Source organism: Colias philodice, chromosome 31 (assembly GCF_061535455.1).
Source record: "Colias philodice isolate Cphi_HAF_F1 chromosome 31, ilColPhil1 Martin Lab GWU primary, whole genome shotgun sequence".
Taxonomy (NCBI): Eukaryota; Metazoa; Arthropoda; class Insecta; order Lepidoptera; family Pieridae; genus Colias; species Colias philodice.
The window spans coordinates 2015020-2034478 of record NC_143116.1 but is presented as its reverse complement, the minus strand read 5'-3'; the positions used below and the strand labels follow the sequence as shown (position 1 = coordinate 2034478).

Genomic DNA, 19459 nt, shown 5'->3' with positions numbered 1-19459 from the left:
TTTGATCGTGTTAAACTCAGGAACTGCTGGTCCTATTTTAAAAATTGTGTAATATACCTTAATTTAAGTACTTATTATTTATTTATAAATAATTGAAGTTTCGATTAGTCCACTTATCAAATAAGTATGTTCCCTACCAAAAATAATAAATATTATAATGTATATAAATACTAGATTTCCGCCCGCGGCTTCGCCCGCGTTTTCAAAGGAAAAACCGCATAGTTCCCGTTCCCGTGGGATTTCCGGGATAAAACCTATCCTATGTGTTAATCCAAGTTACCCTCTATATGTGTGCTAAATTTTATTGTAATCGGTTCATTAGTTTTTACGTGAAAGAGTAACAAACATCCATACATCCATACATCCATACAAACTTTCGCCTTTATAATAGTACTAGCGACCCGCCCCGGCTTCGTACGGGTGCAATGCTGATACTAAATACACTACAGAAAAACTGTGAACGTTGTATATAAAAACATAGCGGCCCGCTCCGGCTTCGCACGGGTATAAAATATATAGCCGGGCGGCCGGCCGGTACCGCCGCAAACGCTACGTCCCGCAATTTTTAAATCTGTAATATCTTCGAAAATATTCACTTAAATCATACGGTGTAAAGGGCCATATAGATCTATATTAAATGAACAATGTATTCAAGGTATTGGATTAATGCTGTATTGGTGAAAATCGCTTCGAAAATTAGCTATTATTTGTCGTAAAAAGTAAATGACAAAAAAATGTTATTGTGGGTTATCCATAAGAGATAGACATATACCATCGCGGACTTTTCTGTAGACCTTTTCAATGTGTATAATACTTGGTACATTATTTTGATAAAACTCGTAGGGTTCAGCCTGCGTTTGCAATTTATGCGGAAAAAAATGTAATTTTTTTACGACATCACATTAGAAACCTCAAAAATAACAGTACTTTTCCACTATTTAATGGATGTAATTATACATATAAACCTTCCTCTTGAATCACTCTATCTATTAAAAAAAACCGCATCAAAATCCGTTGCGTAGTTTCAAAGATTTAAGCGTACAAAGGGACATAGGGACAGGGAAAGCGACTTTGTTTTATACTATGTAGTGATTAAGATTAACTTACGGTCTTACTAATAAAATGTTACCCATTCGCTTTGCAATGGATTAGTTATTGCAATAACCTGTCTTGTTTTTTTGATTGACGTTTCATGTGAGCAAGAGCAGGACACAGATATGGTAGAAAATGGTAGAACTTTATCAATTGTTTAACTTTTTATTAGTAAGGCCGTTAAAGATAAACTTTTCTACATAGAAAGTCTTGCAGTGCGCCTAAAATTTTTCTTTCACACAAATCTAAATGCAATCCTTTATTGTATTTGTATGTTCCTAAGTACTCTATAGTCTAAAATTTCAATATATTCTAACATAAAATATTATATTGGAGAACACATATTTGTGATTTTAAATAAGCACTTTTTTATTTTTTGTATACCAACCATCTGGCGGACTATAACTTGCCCAAATGTTGTATTTTGTTCAACGCAAAAATAAGTGATATGTACACACATCTTGTAATAACATAATATGTGTAATTTCTTGATTTTTATTTTAAGCTCTAAACAAAAAGAAATATATAATATTTCCAGGAGAGCCAACTCTCACGCCCCCGCCCCGCTCGCCCGGGGCTCCGCTATCGACCCCCGCGTCTGGAGACAGCAGGGCGCAGCCCCCGGACGGCACTTCTTCTGATAAGGTATGTGTCCTATTAATATTATAAATGCGAAAGATTGTATGTATGTTTGTTACTCCTTCATGCAAAAACTGCTTCACCGATTTCGATGATATTTGGTACAGAAATAGCTTGAGCCTGCGAAAAAACATAGGATAAGTTTTTTCCCTTAAAGTTTTTATCTTTCAATTAAACAAACCGCATCAAAATCCGTTGAGTAGTTTTAAAGATTTGCATACATAGGGATATAGGGACAGCGAAAGCGACTTTGTTTTTATACTAGGTATGTAGTGATAAGTCATTTCAGTTCATTTCTATAACTTTTGAAGTACTTAATAAAAATAACCTCATGAGAAAAAAATATTAATGCAATTTTAAATGTTAGACTTAATTTGCAGTGAAAAGCATTATTATTGTTTTAACAAAAATAAAAATAAGAAAAAAAAGTTGTTATACAGGGGACACCCGGGTTTGAACCGGGGACCTCTCGATCTGCAGTCGAATGCTCTACCACTGAGCTATATCCCCACTTGAAGGATATGTTGAAATAATGTAGTATATTCTTTTTACTTGATTAAATAAATTCATAGTTTTTATATTATATCTTGCTGTGCCCCGCGGTTTTACCCGCATTGTTCCGCTCCTATTGGTCTTAGCGTGAATATATAGCCTACTTCGATAAATGGATTATCTAACATGGTTTTAAGTGTGGGTGTTAATTTTATATAACAGAGCATTCCTGGCTCAAAAAAAATGTATTAGAGCTATTTGCGGGGTTGGGCCGTTAGAAAGCTGTCGGCCACTATTTCGAAAATTAAACGTTCTGACTCTGACTTCCATGTATGATGTACATACTGAAGAGCTGTATCTTCGTAAAAAAACACCCCCAATATTTCACAAGGGCAGCTAACATGAGCATTATTCCCTCTAGAGACCCTGATAAACTTACTTAAAGTGGGCCTAACATGCTAATAAAAATATTTAACCGTATTCCTAAATGTATACGAAACCAAACACTTAATGTAGATATATAAAAATAAACTGAAGACATGGTTGATCTTAAATTGTTTTTATAGCATGAAATAATTCTTTGACCATAAAATGTTAATTACCTATTATAATTATTGTATGTATAGCCTTAAAATGTAATTATTGTGGAATGATATTCGTCAATTAATTGCAAAATGATTTAATTTCCATATTGTATGTAATTTAAATTGAGACAGTATTTGCATTTGACTAAGCAAAACATGATGAACAATCGAAAAATATTTTGACATCTCTCTGTACCATATTTTAAGCAAATAAATATTATTTTATTATTTTATTTTTATTTTTATGCCTACTAGCTTCCACCCGTTCTCGCCCGCGTGGTGTTTTGATAAAAGGTAGCCTATGTTCTTTCTCAGGGTCTAAAGATTGTTTGTGCCAAATTTCGTCAAAAACGGTTGAGAGGTTTAAGCGGGAAAGCGTAACAGACAGACAGACAGAGTTACTTTCGCATTTATAATATTAGTAGGGATAATTAGTTTCATGATAATTCAAGATAACGATATTAAATAAATCAAGCTATGTTTTTTTAACAGATATTCTTTTTCTAGGTATTGATTTGTTTGAAGTGCTGTCATTACAAAAGTATTTAGGTTTAGTTTTATAGTAGAGCCATTTTAATAGGCAACATTTGACAGTTCAACAAAATTCAACAACGTAACCTAGTAACCACGACATAGAATAACATGATAGTTCGTTTTGTTAGAACTGCACATTTGTTTAACTTTTTTCAATTACGATTACATATTTATAATAATAATGACCGATACAAGTAATTTTAGGATTTGATCTTACTGATAAACCATTCTAAGCATAATAAACAATTTCTGATTTAAAGAACTGACGTCGCTACAATTTTGTGTCAATAAACCTTTTTACTTTTTAAATACCAGAGACGTTACTCTAAAAATCGAAATCTGACATCTAGAATCGAATGCATTGATTACTTGGGAATAAAAATTATCATAAATTATTGACATGTGTTTCAAGTTCGATTGACAAATGTTTCAAGTCCGTATCGATTAATTCACTTTAATCGATGTTTTTAAGCAGGTTACCACCCTATGAAGATAAAATTGATAGACGTCAAATGTTGCCTATTAAATTGGCTCTACTATACGTGTTATTACAAATGTATATTTACACATACCCATATTTAAAGCACCGCCTTAATTTAAAGTAATTAAAACTCGTATCAAACATTAACTGTCTTACCACAAAAAACTTTAGACAGGGTTTAACTTTAAGCGCGGGTTCTCTTTAATCTGGTTTTGTCGTATTTCACATAGACAACTATTAAAGTGACGGATCCCTGGTTTAAAGTTAGACTGTGTTTAAATTGTTTTGTGATAAGACCATAAACTTCTAGTTAAAATGATTTACCATTTTGAACGTAACAGAGATTAAATCGTATTCAAAAGCTTTTATAATTTTACAATTCTTTAATTTGATACCTATTTAATTTTATAGCATTCAAAAGTGAAAATTTTAAAGAACGGAATATTTTTTTTTCCTTCAAAAATTTCTCAACTTATATATTTGTAGTCTTAAAACATTTACTTTTCACATTTCATATTATAAACTATTGTGACACATTATCGGCCTTAAATCACGTTTTAAAACCGTTAAAAACGTTTCCAGTCGTCGGAAACGGCCGTCGGCGTACCGCGCAACGCAAGCACGGCGTTGTCACGCAAGGAGAGCTATAAGGCGCAACGACAGCATTATAGAAAGGAGAAGAAAAGAGCGGCGACAGCGTTGTTGCACTCTATAGAGGACCCGTCGGTTGTTGTGCTCGCTGATTGGCTGAAAGTAAGTACGCACACACGCATACACGCAAATATAGGTGGCTAAGAACGCACACAAGTACGTAAGAACGTACACACACACATGCAGGCATAGGCACGTAAGAACGCATATACTTTAACGTACGCACGCACACATATATGTAAAAACGCACGCACAAACGTACTGTGAATATGTAATTTGAACGTTACTGCTACAGAATAAGGTGGTAATTTGAATGAATGTTTTATAGATTGCCGCTACAGCACTTTTTGGTTACCTTTTTAATAGGCGATTGTGAATAGTCACTGATCAGTTAATGATTAGCGGCGGGAGTTATAATTGGTGGATTATATTTCTAGTAATAAATTAAATATTTTTAAAATTAGAACTTATAGTGCGCGTTACGTGATTGGTTCGAAAATCGGTATTACAGAGTTGTGATTGGTTAAATTTATTAAATAGTAAATGTACATTATTATGTTCAAATGCGAAGTCAAAAATTATGTATTTATTTACAAATAATTAATATTTATCTGCCATTATTATTTTTATAGAAACATTAAAAGTTTAATTTTGTAAATATTTTCAGGTTCGCGGATCATTGAAATCATGGACAAAATTATGGTGCGTGCTAAAGCCTGGTTTATTGCTTCTGTATAAGAGTCCGAAAGCCAAAGTGAGTATTGTGTTATTTAAAGTACGCGTAGTTCGGTATGACATATTTAAATTGCGACTTGCGACCGACGTTGAATCGACCGAGCAGTCTTTTGGATATCGTTGCGAACAAACAAATTTTCCTTAGGGCCGATTTTTCAATGCTTGGATAAAACTTATTCGTCGAATAATGTATAAAACTACCATTTTAAAAACGTATTCTAATTGCCCGTATTTGACAGTTTACGTGACATTTTAATATTATCGTGTAATACTTTATTGGACGGATAAGTTTTATTCAAGCATTGAAAAATCGACCCTTAAAGAAATAAAAAAGTGGGTACGAGTCTGCTAGATCATAAATTATTATTAAAATACACGCGTCGTCGTAGTTTATTTAAAAGTTGTTTTAATAATGATTTTTTTTTATAAAAACGAAACTAAGTATATAATGTTATCATCAATATTATTAATAAACTAGCTTACCGCCCGCGGCTTCGCCCCCTTTGTCTAAAACCTAATAAATTATATACTAAAACCTTCCTCTTGAATCACTCTATCTATTAAAAAATCCGTTGCGTAGTTTTTAAGATTTAAACATACAAAGGGACATAGGGAAATAGGGACAGAGAAAGCGACTTTGTTTTATACTATGTAGTGATAACTTCCTGTTTATATTGTTTTTCCTCTAAATATAGCAATATTTTCAAAATTACAGCGCAGCCACTGGGTGGGCACAGTACTACTAACATCTTGCCAAGTAATAGAGAGACCGAGCAAAAAGGACGGGTTCTGCTTCAAGCTGTACCATCCGCTTGAACAAAGTATCTGGGCACCGAGGGGACCGCACAACGAGACTATTGGTATGTATATACATACATACAAACATGTTAACACGTGAAAAACTCACACACACAACCTGTTGCATAGCGAGATTATGGGTATATACACACATACACATGTGTTGATTGTTCATTTATGATGAGAAAATAAATTAATTTAATTTAATTAAGGACCGATTTTTCAATGCTTGGATAAAATTTATCCGTCCAATAAAGTATTACACGATAATATTAAAATGTCACTTAAACTGTCAAATACGGGCAATTAGAATACGTTTTTAAAATGGTAGTTTTATACATTATTCAACTAATAAGTTTTAACCAAGGATTGAAAAATCAGCTCTATAACATACAAACATAATATACACATATAATATGTATCGTAAGGATGAATCTATACGTACGCAAACACGTACAAACATTCATAAATACGCAAGTACGTGCGTATGTGTCCGCAAATCATACGCACGATGATGCGTTAAATATACAATATCTAGTATTATCTATAGTATGGGAAAATTAATTTATTCAGATCGAATAATTCGTGTAGTTTTGAAAGTTGCTACAGTTATTCCTAAAGATGTCCAGATGAATATACAAAAAGCCCCCGAGGGAGGGACACAAGCCGGCGGCGGGGGAGGGGGGGAAAGGTCTCTTTTTCAAGGTTTTTGCTTGTAACTCGAAATTTTTTTCATAATATCTCTTTAGTGACTTCTACATTAATTATCTACATTAAATTTCCTATAAATTACGTCTCAACATTTTTACTGTACGATCAATACTTTAGGAGATACAGAGTATTAAAGGTAAGAAAAATAAGAAACAACATAGTTTTACAAATTTTAATTATAAAAAGAAATAACATCTTTTTTTGCACGAGTATGCCGACTTAATAGTCAAATTGTGTTTCATCTTCGTCATCTTTATCACTAACATCGATAGGGGGTCCATTAGTACAAGCTCCTAGGCAGCCGTTACAGATAAGACTACACATTTAATGCCCGCTTTTCGGCAACTGCATTTTCCGGAACATCCACTTTTACATCGGCAAAAAATTGAATTTAACAACGCTTCAGGAGCAGGAGGATCCAAGGTCGTGATTGGTTCTAAGTATCCATCGACTCTTCGCTTCCAACCCCATATTTCAGGAGGCAGTTGGTTCCCAAGCCACTCCTGTACTTGATGGAATACTCTGTAGGCGTGATATTTTGCTGACCCTTTGGTAGGGGGGAGGGAAGAAGTAGTTTCAGTGGGTGTGATACAACCTCAGCTATTTACAGGAAGGGAAAAACATCAATTATCAAGATTTTTGATCAAAAGCCGTCACTAAAGGAAACAGCAACTGTATTTTATGACCCAACGTCAACTCAGGAGGTTATAGCAGAAGCCGGAGAAAAAATGTTTCTTGCAGTATACCGAGCGCCCTGTACTCAGTCTGAGATCAACAGACATCGATTCACAGTTTTTCTGAAATCTTGTACCAAGCCCAAACCGAATCTTTCTTCCCTCCCCCCTACCAAAGGGTCAGCAAAATATCACGCCTACAGAGTATTCCATCAAGTACAGGAGTGGCTTGGGAACCAACTGCCTCCTGAAATATGGGGTTGGAAGCGAAGAGTCGATGGATACTTAGAACCAATCACGACCTTGGATCCTCCTGCTCCTGAAGCGTTGTTAAATTCAATTTTTTGCCGATGTAAAAGTGGATGTTCCGGAAAATGCAGTTGCCGAAAAGTGGGCATTATGTGTAGTCTTATCTGTAACGGCTGCCTAGGAGCTTGTACTAATGGACCCCCTATCGATGTTAATGATAAAGATGACGAAGATGAAACACAATTTGACTAATAAGTCGGCATACTCGTGCAAAAAAAGATGTTATTTCTTTTTATCATTAACACGTTCGCTGCGAAACAGGGCTTGAAACACCCTGTCCGTGTCTCGTCGTTATAGCGGTAGGAAAAAACTTAAACTTCTCTGTCGTGCGGGAGGCATAACTTCCATCTGGTTCAGTGTAGGAAAGTGATATCTATATATCTGAGATGTGCTATTGATTCCTAGTTCAATGGTATACCGATCTTAATACCGGGTTTCTTAGACCTCGTGCCGCACTGAACAAATAAAAATTCTAACACAGTGCGGAACGAGGTTGCGAACACCTCGTACCACCGCGCACCTCGTACCGCACCCTAAGCTAGCTTCACGCGGTTAGTGTTGTGCAACGCATTCGAGACTATTTGTGGAACAACTTATTGAAGCTTTTACAAAGAAGGACTTGAATGTGGATACAGGTACCTAATTTTCAAACTACTCGTTATAATAAATATCGTTAATAGAAACGTGAATGTGACATGTTGAGTAACTTTCTTCAAATAGGTTGATAATCATGATTACTATTAGTGTGTTTGTTCATTGAATCAACTAGCGGCAAATCCAAAACACCCGGCAATCGGTGTATGGCTCATCAAAATTTAACTCTTGCCCAAGTCAACAAGCCAACAAACAAGGCACATCATCTCTTAAAGGGATCAAAGAAGAGGAGATGTGTAGGATGTTACGAAAAACTCCGCATCTTCTTAACAAGTCGTGAGGCCGACAAAAAAAGTAAAGGAAATTCTCACAGAATGCACTGGTTGCAAACAATATTCTGGTTTGGCCTGTTTTAATAAAAAACATCCATAAGTTTGATAAATAAATACAATTAAATAAAATCGATATTTCTTTTCCCATCACTAAATTATATGAAAAACTGCTATTGTTCAGTGCGGTATGGGGTACATCAGACCCCACATTTTATTTTACCCATAGAATCTAAACTAACTAATCTAACCACGGGCGGCGGTAGATTTAGGTTAATGAACTCATTGTTAATAATAATCACGACAAAAGCCGCACACTTTGTTTTATTTGGCGCCAAAAAAAGGATTTTGGTCTCCTACGGGCGGTGGGGTTTAATATGCCTCGTGCCGCCACAATGTCTGGTATAGGACAAGGTTTAAAACGACCCGTAACGCAGTAATGGAAAGTACAGATATATCTGTGCCGCAGCGAACGTGTTAAAATTTGTAAAACTATGTTGTTTCTTATTTTTCTTACCTTTAATACTCTGTATCTCCTAAAGTATTGATCGTACAGTAAAAATGTTGAGACGTAATTTATAGGAAATTTAATGTAGATAATTAATGTAGAAGTCACTAAAGAGATATTATGAAAAAAATTTCGAGTTACAAGCAAAAACCTTGAAAAAGAGACCTTTCCCCCCCTCCCCCGCCGCCGGCTTGTGTCCCTCCCTCGGGGGCTTTTAGTATATTCATCGGGACACCTTTAGGAATAACTGTAGTAACTTTCAAAACTACACGAATTATTCGATCTGATCGACGATTCTGAATCTAATTTGCTGTGGCTACTAGTAATCGAACGGCTTTTACAACGTTAAAAACTTAGAATACATAATATATAAGTTAAAAGGTAGAAGCGGCACACGTAAAAACACATTCCGTCTGAATTCAGCTAATAGTTCAGGATACATCGCCCATTTTTACAAGTGATTACTATCAAGCTAATTTTCCGTGAGTAGCTTTATTTTGATGAGGCGCCCAATAATTTCCTATACGAAACTCTCGATTGTGGTAGCTAACAGAGGTAACAAGGATAAAATGGGCCAAATTTTGACTGGCAACCTAGTCGATATATATTCTCCTAATTATAAATACATATATATAAAAATTCGGTTTTCAGCAAAAAACCGATGAACGCACTGATCCTGCGGTGGGATCTTAGACTATGTCCTACAAATTGCGTAATAAATATTTGAGAACCATCAAATCAAAACATTTTAACCTTGTTACCTCTGTTAGCTACCACAATCGAAAGTTTCGTACAGGAAATTATTGGGCGTCTCAACAAAATAAAGCTACTCACGGAAAATTAGCTTGATAGTAATCAAGTGCAAAAATGGGCGAAGGATCCTGGACTACAATTAATTAGCCGGGTTGCGTTTAGTCGTTTAAGTTGCTAACTCTTTTCGGCTAACGGTCTACATGTATATTCTATCTTTGTCTCACTATAGAGTACGTGAATGCGTACGTTACTAAGTTTGTGTGGGTAGAACTAGAATGTTTATGTAGATAACGTGGAACGGCTTTAGCTACTAGTTTGTGTGCATATACCACTAATATAAATTTATAAATTTCGAGTCCCGCCTCGTGATCGAATTTTTTTTTTTCTATTCTTTATAAATTTATATTTATAAAGAACGGAATATGAAAAAAGACGGGTTGCACTCCGGGAGTGCCGGCAGAAGTGAAAACTTGATTATTAACGTTGAGCATGTTTGATATTTTGGAATGGTATCCGTCTTACGTTTTTTCGATCAGGTCACGTGTCCGGACGCGAGTTTAAGATTTTATACCCATTACAGAAAAAGTGCTCAACGCCGCTAAAGAAGTTTTCACTTCAAAAAACAAAAAATATCAATTTCTTCATATAACACTTCTACGTCAGTTTATACATGTATTCTAAGGTTTTTCGCTAATCTTATTTTAATTAAAATTAATTTATTTCTACCCCCAGGTGCAGTAGTACAACCGTTACCAACCGCGCATCTAATATTCCGAGCGCCATCACAAGCGGCCGGTCACTGTTGGCTCGACGGGCTCGAGTTGGCCCTTCGATGCAGTAATGCTATGCTTAGGTACTTATTTGTTTAATTTTCAATAGATATACAGTTTTATAGCATTCTTAAAAAAATATTATTATACAGGGTGTCCCACCCTTGGCATACTAAGCTCAAAGGAGGTTATATTTTTGCATACACTGAGTACGTAAAAAATACTTATAAAATTTCAGACGCATTTTTTTTTTCAAATAGATAAATTTTTAAAACTCTATGTGTATACCTCTAACAAGCAAACCAAATTTTGCCACCCGCACGTTACCTATTGTTTAAGATTATGTTTTCATAGCAAAATGTTCACATTAGTGAAACGGTATATGCCGGCTGCGTGAAGCCAGAGAAGAAAACATGGATTTTAAGGAAAAATTTAACAAAAATTTTTTGACGTAATTTTCTTGTTTTAGTTTTTTTTACGTGATCAGTGTATGCTAAACTACAAGTCCATTCGCGCTTAGTCTACCGATAGTGGGACACCCTGTATGATAAGCATTATTAAAAATTTAAAATTCGACGACGCGGTTGGCACAGTGGTAAAGTAACTGCCTACTGAGCCGACGGTCCCGGGTTCGATCCCCGGTCAGGGCAAATATTTGCGTGATGAACTCAATTATTTGTTCTTGGGTCTGGGTGTTATTATCTATATATGTATTTATTAAATATTATATTTATCGTCGCCTAGTACCCACAACACAAGCCTTAATTGAGCTTACTGTGGGACTAGGTCGATTTGTGTAATAATGTCCTATAATAATAAAAAAAAAAAAAAAAAAAACCGCACACGGCTTCACTCGTGTGGTCAAAGAAAATGTACTGTAAGTTTAACGTTAAATGTTTCAAGCTTCACGCTAAATGAAGTGATATGATTGGTTGTTGACAAACACTTTCCTCGCTACACATCCTCGCACATTATTGGTGGAAATGCACTCTAATCGTCATGTCATTCTAGAAGATAATACTTGGCATTTATTTTAGTAGTTGATATGCCAACAAATATACATTTTATATTATAACTAGCGGTCCGCTCCGGCTTCACCCGTGGTTACTGTGTACTGTAGATAGCTAATAACGACTGGGAATAGAACTTTTTAAAAATTGTTTGTATTCTCTATTGTACTAAATGTACAAATGAAACCCGTTTTCCTTGGTCACGGCATCACGCGTGAACGGGTGGACCGATTTCGATAATTATTTTTTTATAATATTTCTTGAAGTACGAGGATAGTAATTCTTATTGAGAGAAAACGTAAACATGTACCACGGGCGAAGCCGGGGCGGACCGCTAGTTCATTATATTAATATCCCGACGTTTCGAGCACTTTGCAGCTACTGTGTGGTCACGGGGGGGCTGTCTTTAAATCTGTAATTAAATCCGTTAACCCGTGACGTGTCCTACGCATAGCGGGTGTGTCAATGTTTAATTTCTAAATGTAGGTATAATCGCGTAAAATCAAACACTATAAAATACAAAATAATTTATTTCTCTAGATGTTCCCGTTCAAGACCAGAGCAAGCGGTAGATGCTCCTGCGTCACAAACGAATATATCGCATGAGGAATTGGAGAAACATTTTAATGAGCACGGTGAGTTTTTTCGTATTTATATAGGTAATAGAATAAAAAATTAATATAAGTAATGTAATTTTTATTTTTAATATTATGATCGGTAATAAATAATAATTAACACTACACTCGGGTGCAAAAAAAATGGTACAGCCCGTATATTTTAAGTCCTCAATTATTTTAATGTTTTCATTTGATATAAGTCATGTCCAAATATGTTTTGAAATAATTGAGGTTGAACTTAGAATATACGAGGTGTGCGATTTTTTTGCACCTACTCAGGAAGTAGTACAGTACAGTACAGGTAGTACCTATTATAAGTTAGTAATTTACTTCAACGTCGCAAGGAACCCAAAGCGGATCTTAGCCTCCGTCACAAAAAGTTTCCAGGTTTCGCGCCAAAATATATATATTTAGAATAATAATCAATTAATTTAACAAAATGTAATTTTTATTTTAATCAGGTTTTTATATAATAAGTATTGACAGTAGAAAACAAGATCCGGGAAAGGACTTGTCACATCGTTATTTATTTTTTAACATTAAACAATCGACATATCAGTTTAAATATTTATTTAATAATATGTGTGTTTTTAATCCAACATATGTTTTTATGACAGCCAATTTTTTATAGATGGTATTTATCAGCGATGTGAAATAATTGTCAAAAGACGGTAATTAAAAAAACGGTATTTGTGGGTAATTTATATTTTAAACTTAATGCTAAATTATTATAGATAGCTAAATAAAACTTCACTATGACGTATAATTATGACCATAGATTACAAAGCAAATTTAGAATAGCTCTATGGATATAATTAATATTAACATGTCTGTGAATTGTACCCTATCTCGTTTGCACTATGTTCCTTTATTTTTAGCAAAATGGTTTTTAATATTAACGCTGTTATTCTTATAGATTTGCGCCACGTTAAGTCAAATCTTCCCATTTTTATCACGTGCGAGCGAGATAGCACGATTACCTGACATACAATACCCTCGTTATTTATAAACAAACTAAATTATCAACCCCCTGCCCTTACCCGTATCGCTATATCACAGTATTCTCACCAGACACCACAGTATCTACCCCTTACTTACCCCGCAAACGACCCCCAAAACGATCTTCCTCAAGCGACAATATAAAAACAAAAAGACTTGAAGTGAAACAAATTCGCCACAGGAGTCTAACCTCTAGCCCTATGAACTTAGAGTTGATTCGCAAATCACCAATCTTGAAATTCTTCGACATGCCCAAATTGGTCTTAAAACAAGGCACAAAAAAAGAGGAACTCTCAAAATACGATAGACGAAGTTCCACACCGTCTATACGCAAATCTAAAGCTGCGCAAAAACGTATAAGCGAATTGCGCGAATCTGGAGCTAAAACGGACTCGGAAAATGACGAATCGTTCCATAGTAAGCTAAAAAGAAGGTTGGCTAATTCTGAGGTCATTTGTGATACGCCAGAGAACATTTTGATAACTAAAACGGCGCCGAGTGACGAAAGATTCAGGGATACGACCACTTCGTCGTCGGAGGATCTGGATGTACAAGGGTGTAGTGTTAGGTATGTATTTTGAGGGTAGGAATGTGAATACTGCTTTCCGAATCGGTGGTAAATGTTAAAAATGTGTAATGACGATTCGAAAGTGCTGCTAAAAGACGTCTAATTGAATAAATAAATGTTTGAGTTTGAATTGCGTTGATTTTTTGGTAGGATACGGTATTGGCTGGGTTAAGGACGAAAGTAAAAGAAACAGGGTTGATAAATTTTCAAAGGTCATGTTGTAAATATAAATAAATGTAGGGGAGATTATTATTATTGACAATAAAAGCAAGTTGAGCGCGTTTTGGTCAATTTGTTTTGGTCCGTATAAAATTAAAATTTTTGCCAGTATAGTTCTATAGATTTTCGATTTGAAGAAGTGAAATTTACAAATAAATTGAAATAAATCTAACTAAACAGAAGTTGAAAAAGTATTACTTTCTACACGCTATGAAAAATACATATAAAACCAAGTAGACAGTTGTGAAAAAAAGGTTATAAAAATGTAACTATACTTAACCAAAGGAACATTTTCATTTCTACAAAACAGTCAATATATCCTCATAATAACCGCCAAAATCTACCAATACCTCGTCAAATTTACGACACAAAACCTCTACCCGCTTCTCGAATGTTCTAGAACGTCGCCATACAAGAAATACTCGCTGATAGACTATCACAAATTACCCTCAATCAGTTATGAAGCGTCACAAAGCGAACGTAGAGACGACCGGATCAGTCAGGACAGTGTGTATGTCGCTGGGAAGGTTGTTACCGGTGGGTCTGGTTGTGCTAAGTTCTGTTTCTAATGCTAAAAAATAGGGGCTTAGATTTGCTATGTTTTTATGTATATGTAGCAGGCAAATTGTATTACATATATCGAAGTTTACAAACGCTCGATATTTTGTAAAATGACCATAATTATAGTAATCTATACTAATATTATAAAGCTGAAGAGTTTGTTTGTTTGAACGCGCTAATCTCAGGAACTACTGGTCCGATTTGAAAAATTCTTTCGGTGTTAGATAGCCCATTAATCGAGGAAGGCTATAGAGTATAGGCTATTATACACAATTACGCTAAGACCAACAGGAGCGGAGCACTGCGGGTAAAACCGCAGGGCACGGTTAGTCTTGTATATATAACTAGCGGTCCGCCCCGGCTTCGCCCGTGGTACATATGAAAAATAGATGTTGGCCGATTCTCAGACTTACCCGATATGCACAGAAAATTTCATGAGAATCGGTCCACCCGTTTCGGAGGAGTATGCAGACTAACATTGTGACACGAGAATTTTATATATAAGACTAGCGGTCCGCCCCGGCTTCGCCCGTGGTACATATGAAAGATAGATGTTGGCCGATTCTCAGACTTACCCGATATGCACAGAAAATTTCATGAGAATCGGTCCATCCGTTTCGGAGGAGTATGCAGACTAACATTGTGACACGAGAATTTTATATATAAGATATAGCAATGAGAAATGAGAGAGATATCATTGTAAATAATTTTTTAATCATTTTCATTTGGAAAATTTTTACGAAATGTAATATCAATGACTAGTGACGTTACATTAGTTATCAATACAGATTATATTCTGTTTCTGACAGTGATATATGGATATCATATGACGCTGATTTTAGAAAATCCTTTTTGATATAATTTGGAAAATATATTTTCGTAACAAGTTGAGAAAGTAAATATTTTTTAAATTATATTAAAAGTTTAAAACAAAGTTTCGAACACGTTTATAATGCGTTAGTCGATAATTAATGCCCCGCGGTTTTACCAGCATTGCTCCGCTCCTGTTGGTCTTAGCGTGATGATATATACCTAGCCAATAGCCTTCCTCGATAAATGGGTTATCTAACACCGAAAGAATTTTTCAAATAGGACCAGTACTACCCGATATTAAAGAAACAAACTCTTCAGTTTTATAAAAATAGTAAAATTAAAGTCGACTTATATTATGTAACTTTTTAAAATACTTCAGATATATGTAAATTGCATTCAAAGTTATTATAATATGTGAAACACGATTATATCTATTCAAATCTTATTTTACTGAAAGTAGCAAAATCGATTAGATATGGTTTATTTCCGGTTCTTTAAATTATCGGTTTTCTTTTTAGAATTATAGTTGAAACAATTGAACTGTTAACTAGTCGTTTGACCCAGCTTCACCTGCATTTAATTAGACAAAATCTTCATTTTCATTATTTAAAAAAATCTGAAAAATTTAAAAGGCAGAATTATTAAAACCGGTTAAAGATGAATCTTTAAAAAACAAACATAAAATCAAATATTTATTATATAACCTTATAATACAAAAAGTTAAAACCTAACGAATAATAGAAAAATATGACACCAATGTCTCTATTTCATTCAAAGAAACGTGACCAAATATAATGTATAATTTAGTGTTTACACAAACACACAAAGCAATGCGATCTGTGGCCTTGTATGACCTTCGGTTGTGTATGTGTTATGTTAGGCCGAGTTTGAATGTAGCGTGTTGTTAAACGTTCCGAAAACAATTTTTTTTGTTGTGCTGGCAATATTGCATAGAGTAATAACTTATGCTTAGAAAAATAAGTGGTGTTGACTTGTATTACTACACTCAATTTAGTAAGTAAATTGTAATTGTAATTGAAGCCAAAGAAAGAAATGAATATTTATTTTGAATATTATTGGTGACTAGCGGTCCGCCCCGGCTTCGCCCGTGGTACATATTTATGTTTTCTCTACATAAAAACCATCCTCGTACTTCAAGGAATATAATAGAAAATAATTATCGAAATCGGTTCAGCCCTTCACACGTGATGCCATGACAACGCGAAACGGGTGCAGACCCGCCGCCTTTTTATAGCTCCCGCCGCGAAGCGCGTCGAACGCGGCAACTGATACACAAAAATAATCCTTATGGCATGATTCTGTATTCACGCGCGATGACTTATAGCTTATTTCATGTATAACTTTGGTGTTTCTACACCGATTTACATGATTCTTTTACTATAACCTGCCCAGGAGTATGAAGAATAATTGTGCCAAATTTGGTTAAAATCCGTCGTGTAGTTTTTGTTTCTATAACGAATATACAGACAGACAGACAAAAATTATTCTGATTGCATTTTTGGCATCAGTAGCGATCCCTTATCACCCCTTCATAGTTTTTTTTAAATATATTTCATGTACAGAATTGGCCTCTACAGATTTATTATAAGTATAGATGTACAGAGCATAATTATTTATTACGTAAGAACTTACTCTTTTTATTCTGGTCCCGCCAATTTAGTGATCTTTTACTTGTTACCTTTTACCGTGATTGCCTGGAAGAGTCACTAATAAGCGATAAGGTCGGCATTTGGTAAGAATCTATAGGTATATAATTAAAAATAAATATAGTTTAAAATTTCTTATCACTTAGAACAGCTTAGGCCTTAGAAGATTGAAATGGGTCAACGTACCTATAGGTACCAAACCAAGGTGAAATCCAACACAGGAAAACACAACTTATAACAGAAATACTTAAACATAAACAATACCTAAATACAGACATTAAACATAACCTTTCATTTACAAGCAAATTGAAGACTAAAAGTTTAATATTTATTCATATGGTTTTACATAAATCATGACGTATACTTAGAATGTGAACAGCCATTGAAAAAATAGTTTGGAAAATCCAAAAGTGCACGCCTCATAATTTTTTTTAATAATTATTTATTAATTATTATTTTTGTTTATTTAATAACAATTAAACCATTCGAATCAGACCCTGAAAAATGAAAGGGTTCTATTCCTGAGCATACTCAAGGGTAAGAGAAAAAAAAAGACTCGACTTATGAGGCGTGCAAAAACAATGTATCACAAAAACGCTTACGCTATATTAAAATAAATGTTTATTTACTTAAGCTAATGAGTGATCGCACGACGCCATTTACAATCATGGCTGAGATAACGCAGTGTTTCACCTCGTACGCGACGTAACGCATGTCGAATTGATACGCTGAAAAAAAAACGTAAACTTTTTTTTTTCGAACTGTCAAACTTCAAGTTTCCCGCGCTTTCGAGTTTGGTTATCTGTGGCGAAAAAAAAAGTTTTATTTTGAATTTTGAATTCGTAGTGGAAGTTTATTTGTAGTGTATGTGTGTGTGTGTGTTAACTCAGTGTATTATGTGTAGGTTACATGTGTTTGTGTGAAAAATATGGCAAATGTTTAAATTACTCGATTGAGAGGATTGAGGAATGTTTACCATTTATATATTTACACGAAGATTTATCAGCGTGTCTATTTCAGATGTATCTAGTATTGTGAATAGTATTTCCTTATTGGCTTTAGGTTGTGAATCGATACAATACTCTAAAGTCTAAATGATAAATTGCGGAAAATGGCTTCGTTTTGCCTAATTAGTAAATACTCTACAAATGTTCATATTTAAACGCAACGAACAAACAAAAAAAATCTAATATTTTCTCTTTATACTTTCAAGTATTGTATATAGACTAATATTATAAACCTTAACAGTTTGTTTGTTTGCTCAGGAACTACGGGTCCGAATAGAAACATTTCCCTGTTGGATAGTCCTTTTATCGAGGAAGGCTATGCTATCCATACTAATATGTATTATAAATGCGAAAGTAACTCTGTCTGTCTGTCTGTTACTCAATCACGCCTAAACTACTGAACCAATTTGCATGAAATTTGGTATGGATATATTTTGATACCCGAGAAAGGACATAGGCTACCTTTTATTGCGAAATATGTACCACGGGCGAAGCCGGGGCGGACCGCTAGTATAATTATATATCATCACGCTAAGACCAACAGGAGCAGAGTAATGCGGGTACAACTGCGGGGTACAGCTAGTTGCCAAAAAAATTATAAATAAATATACATAGTTCAAATAAGGTATTAATACAATACTCATTTGTGAATAGATATAATTATAGATAATTAGTTTACTAAACAAACTCATTAAATATGAATAAATTACAATAAACATTAATAATAAGCAGGGCCGAGCCGCCCCTGTGTGCGAAGTGTGCGGCGCACACAGGCGCCAAGACAATAGGGGCGCCGCGCCGCGGCCGCCACTGCCACCTAAATTATTTTTGTTACCTATATGATTGTTTTTTGTAGTGGAGTATCGACAAGTAAGTAGGTACAATAGGCGCAATATAGGCCTTGTAAACAACAAAACATCTATAACGCTTATTGAACAAGTCTCTCAATGAATGAATGAATGAATGAATGAACACTTTATTTGCACCAGTAACAAAATAATAACAAAAAACACAAACAATAGAAAAAACGTACAAAAAGGCGGCCTTATCGCTAATACAGCGATCTCTTCCAGGCAACCTTAGGTCAAGGATCATGGGAATTACGTAATATATTGAGGTCGATGGTGCACAACACTATTTATAATAAAATTACTTAGATTTAATAATAAGAAATTAATTAAGAAGATACTATACGTAGTTAAATAAATGAGTATACTACATATTAATATAATATACATATACACACAAATATACATTTCATAAAGATAAATAGTAATTATATACTTGCTTTTTGAACTCATTCAGTGTCTCAGCTCTTCTGATACTGTCGGGCAGACTGTTCCA

General features: G+C 34.7%; 1 protein-coding gene and 1 non-coding gene across 3 annotated transcripts in view; one reads left to right on the top strand and one right to left on the bottom strand.

Annotated features, from left to right (window-relative positions):
• Positions 1 to 19459, top strand: part of Orp8 (Oxysterol-binding protein-related protein 8) — a 56950-nt gene that overhangs the window by 13366 nt on the left and 24125 nt on the right. For both annotated transcript variants that reach the window (XM_089713845.1, XM_089713844.1), the window contains exons 4-9: positions 1631 to 1737; positions 4405 to 4575; positions 5141 to 5227; positions 5924 to 6068; positions 10617 to 10737; positions 12205 to 12299. In XM_089713845.1, coding sequence (XP_089569971.1) covers positions 1631 to 1737; positions 4405 to 4575; positions 5141 to 5227; positions 5924 to 6068; positions 10617 to 10737; positions 12205 to 12299 — 726 coding nt within the window. The remainder of the gene's footprint in view (positions 1 to 1630; positions 1738 to 4404; positions 4576 to 5140; positions 5228 to 5923; positions 6069 to 10616; positions 10738 to 12204; positions 12300 to 19459) is intronic.
• Positions 2170 to 2241, bottom strand: TRNAC-GCA (transfer RNA cysteine (anticodon GCA)). Its single transcript has one exon. It is a non-coding gene; the product is annotated as a tRNA-Cys (tRNA).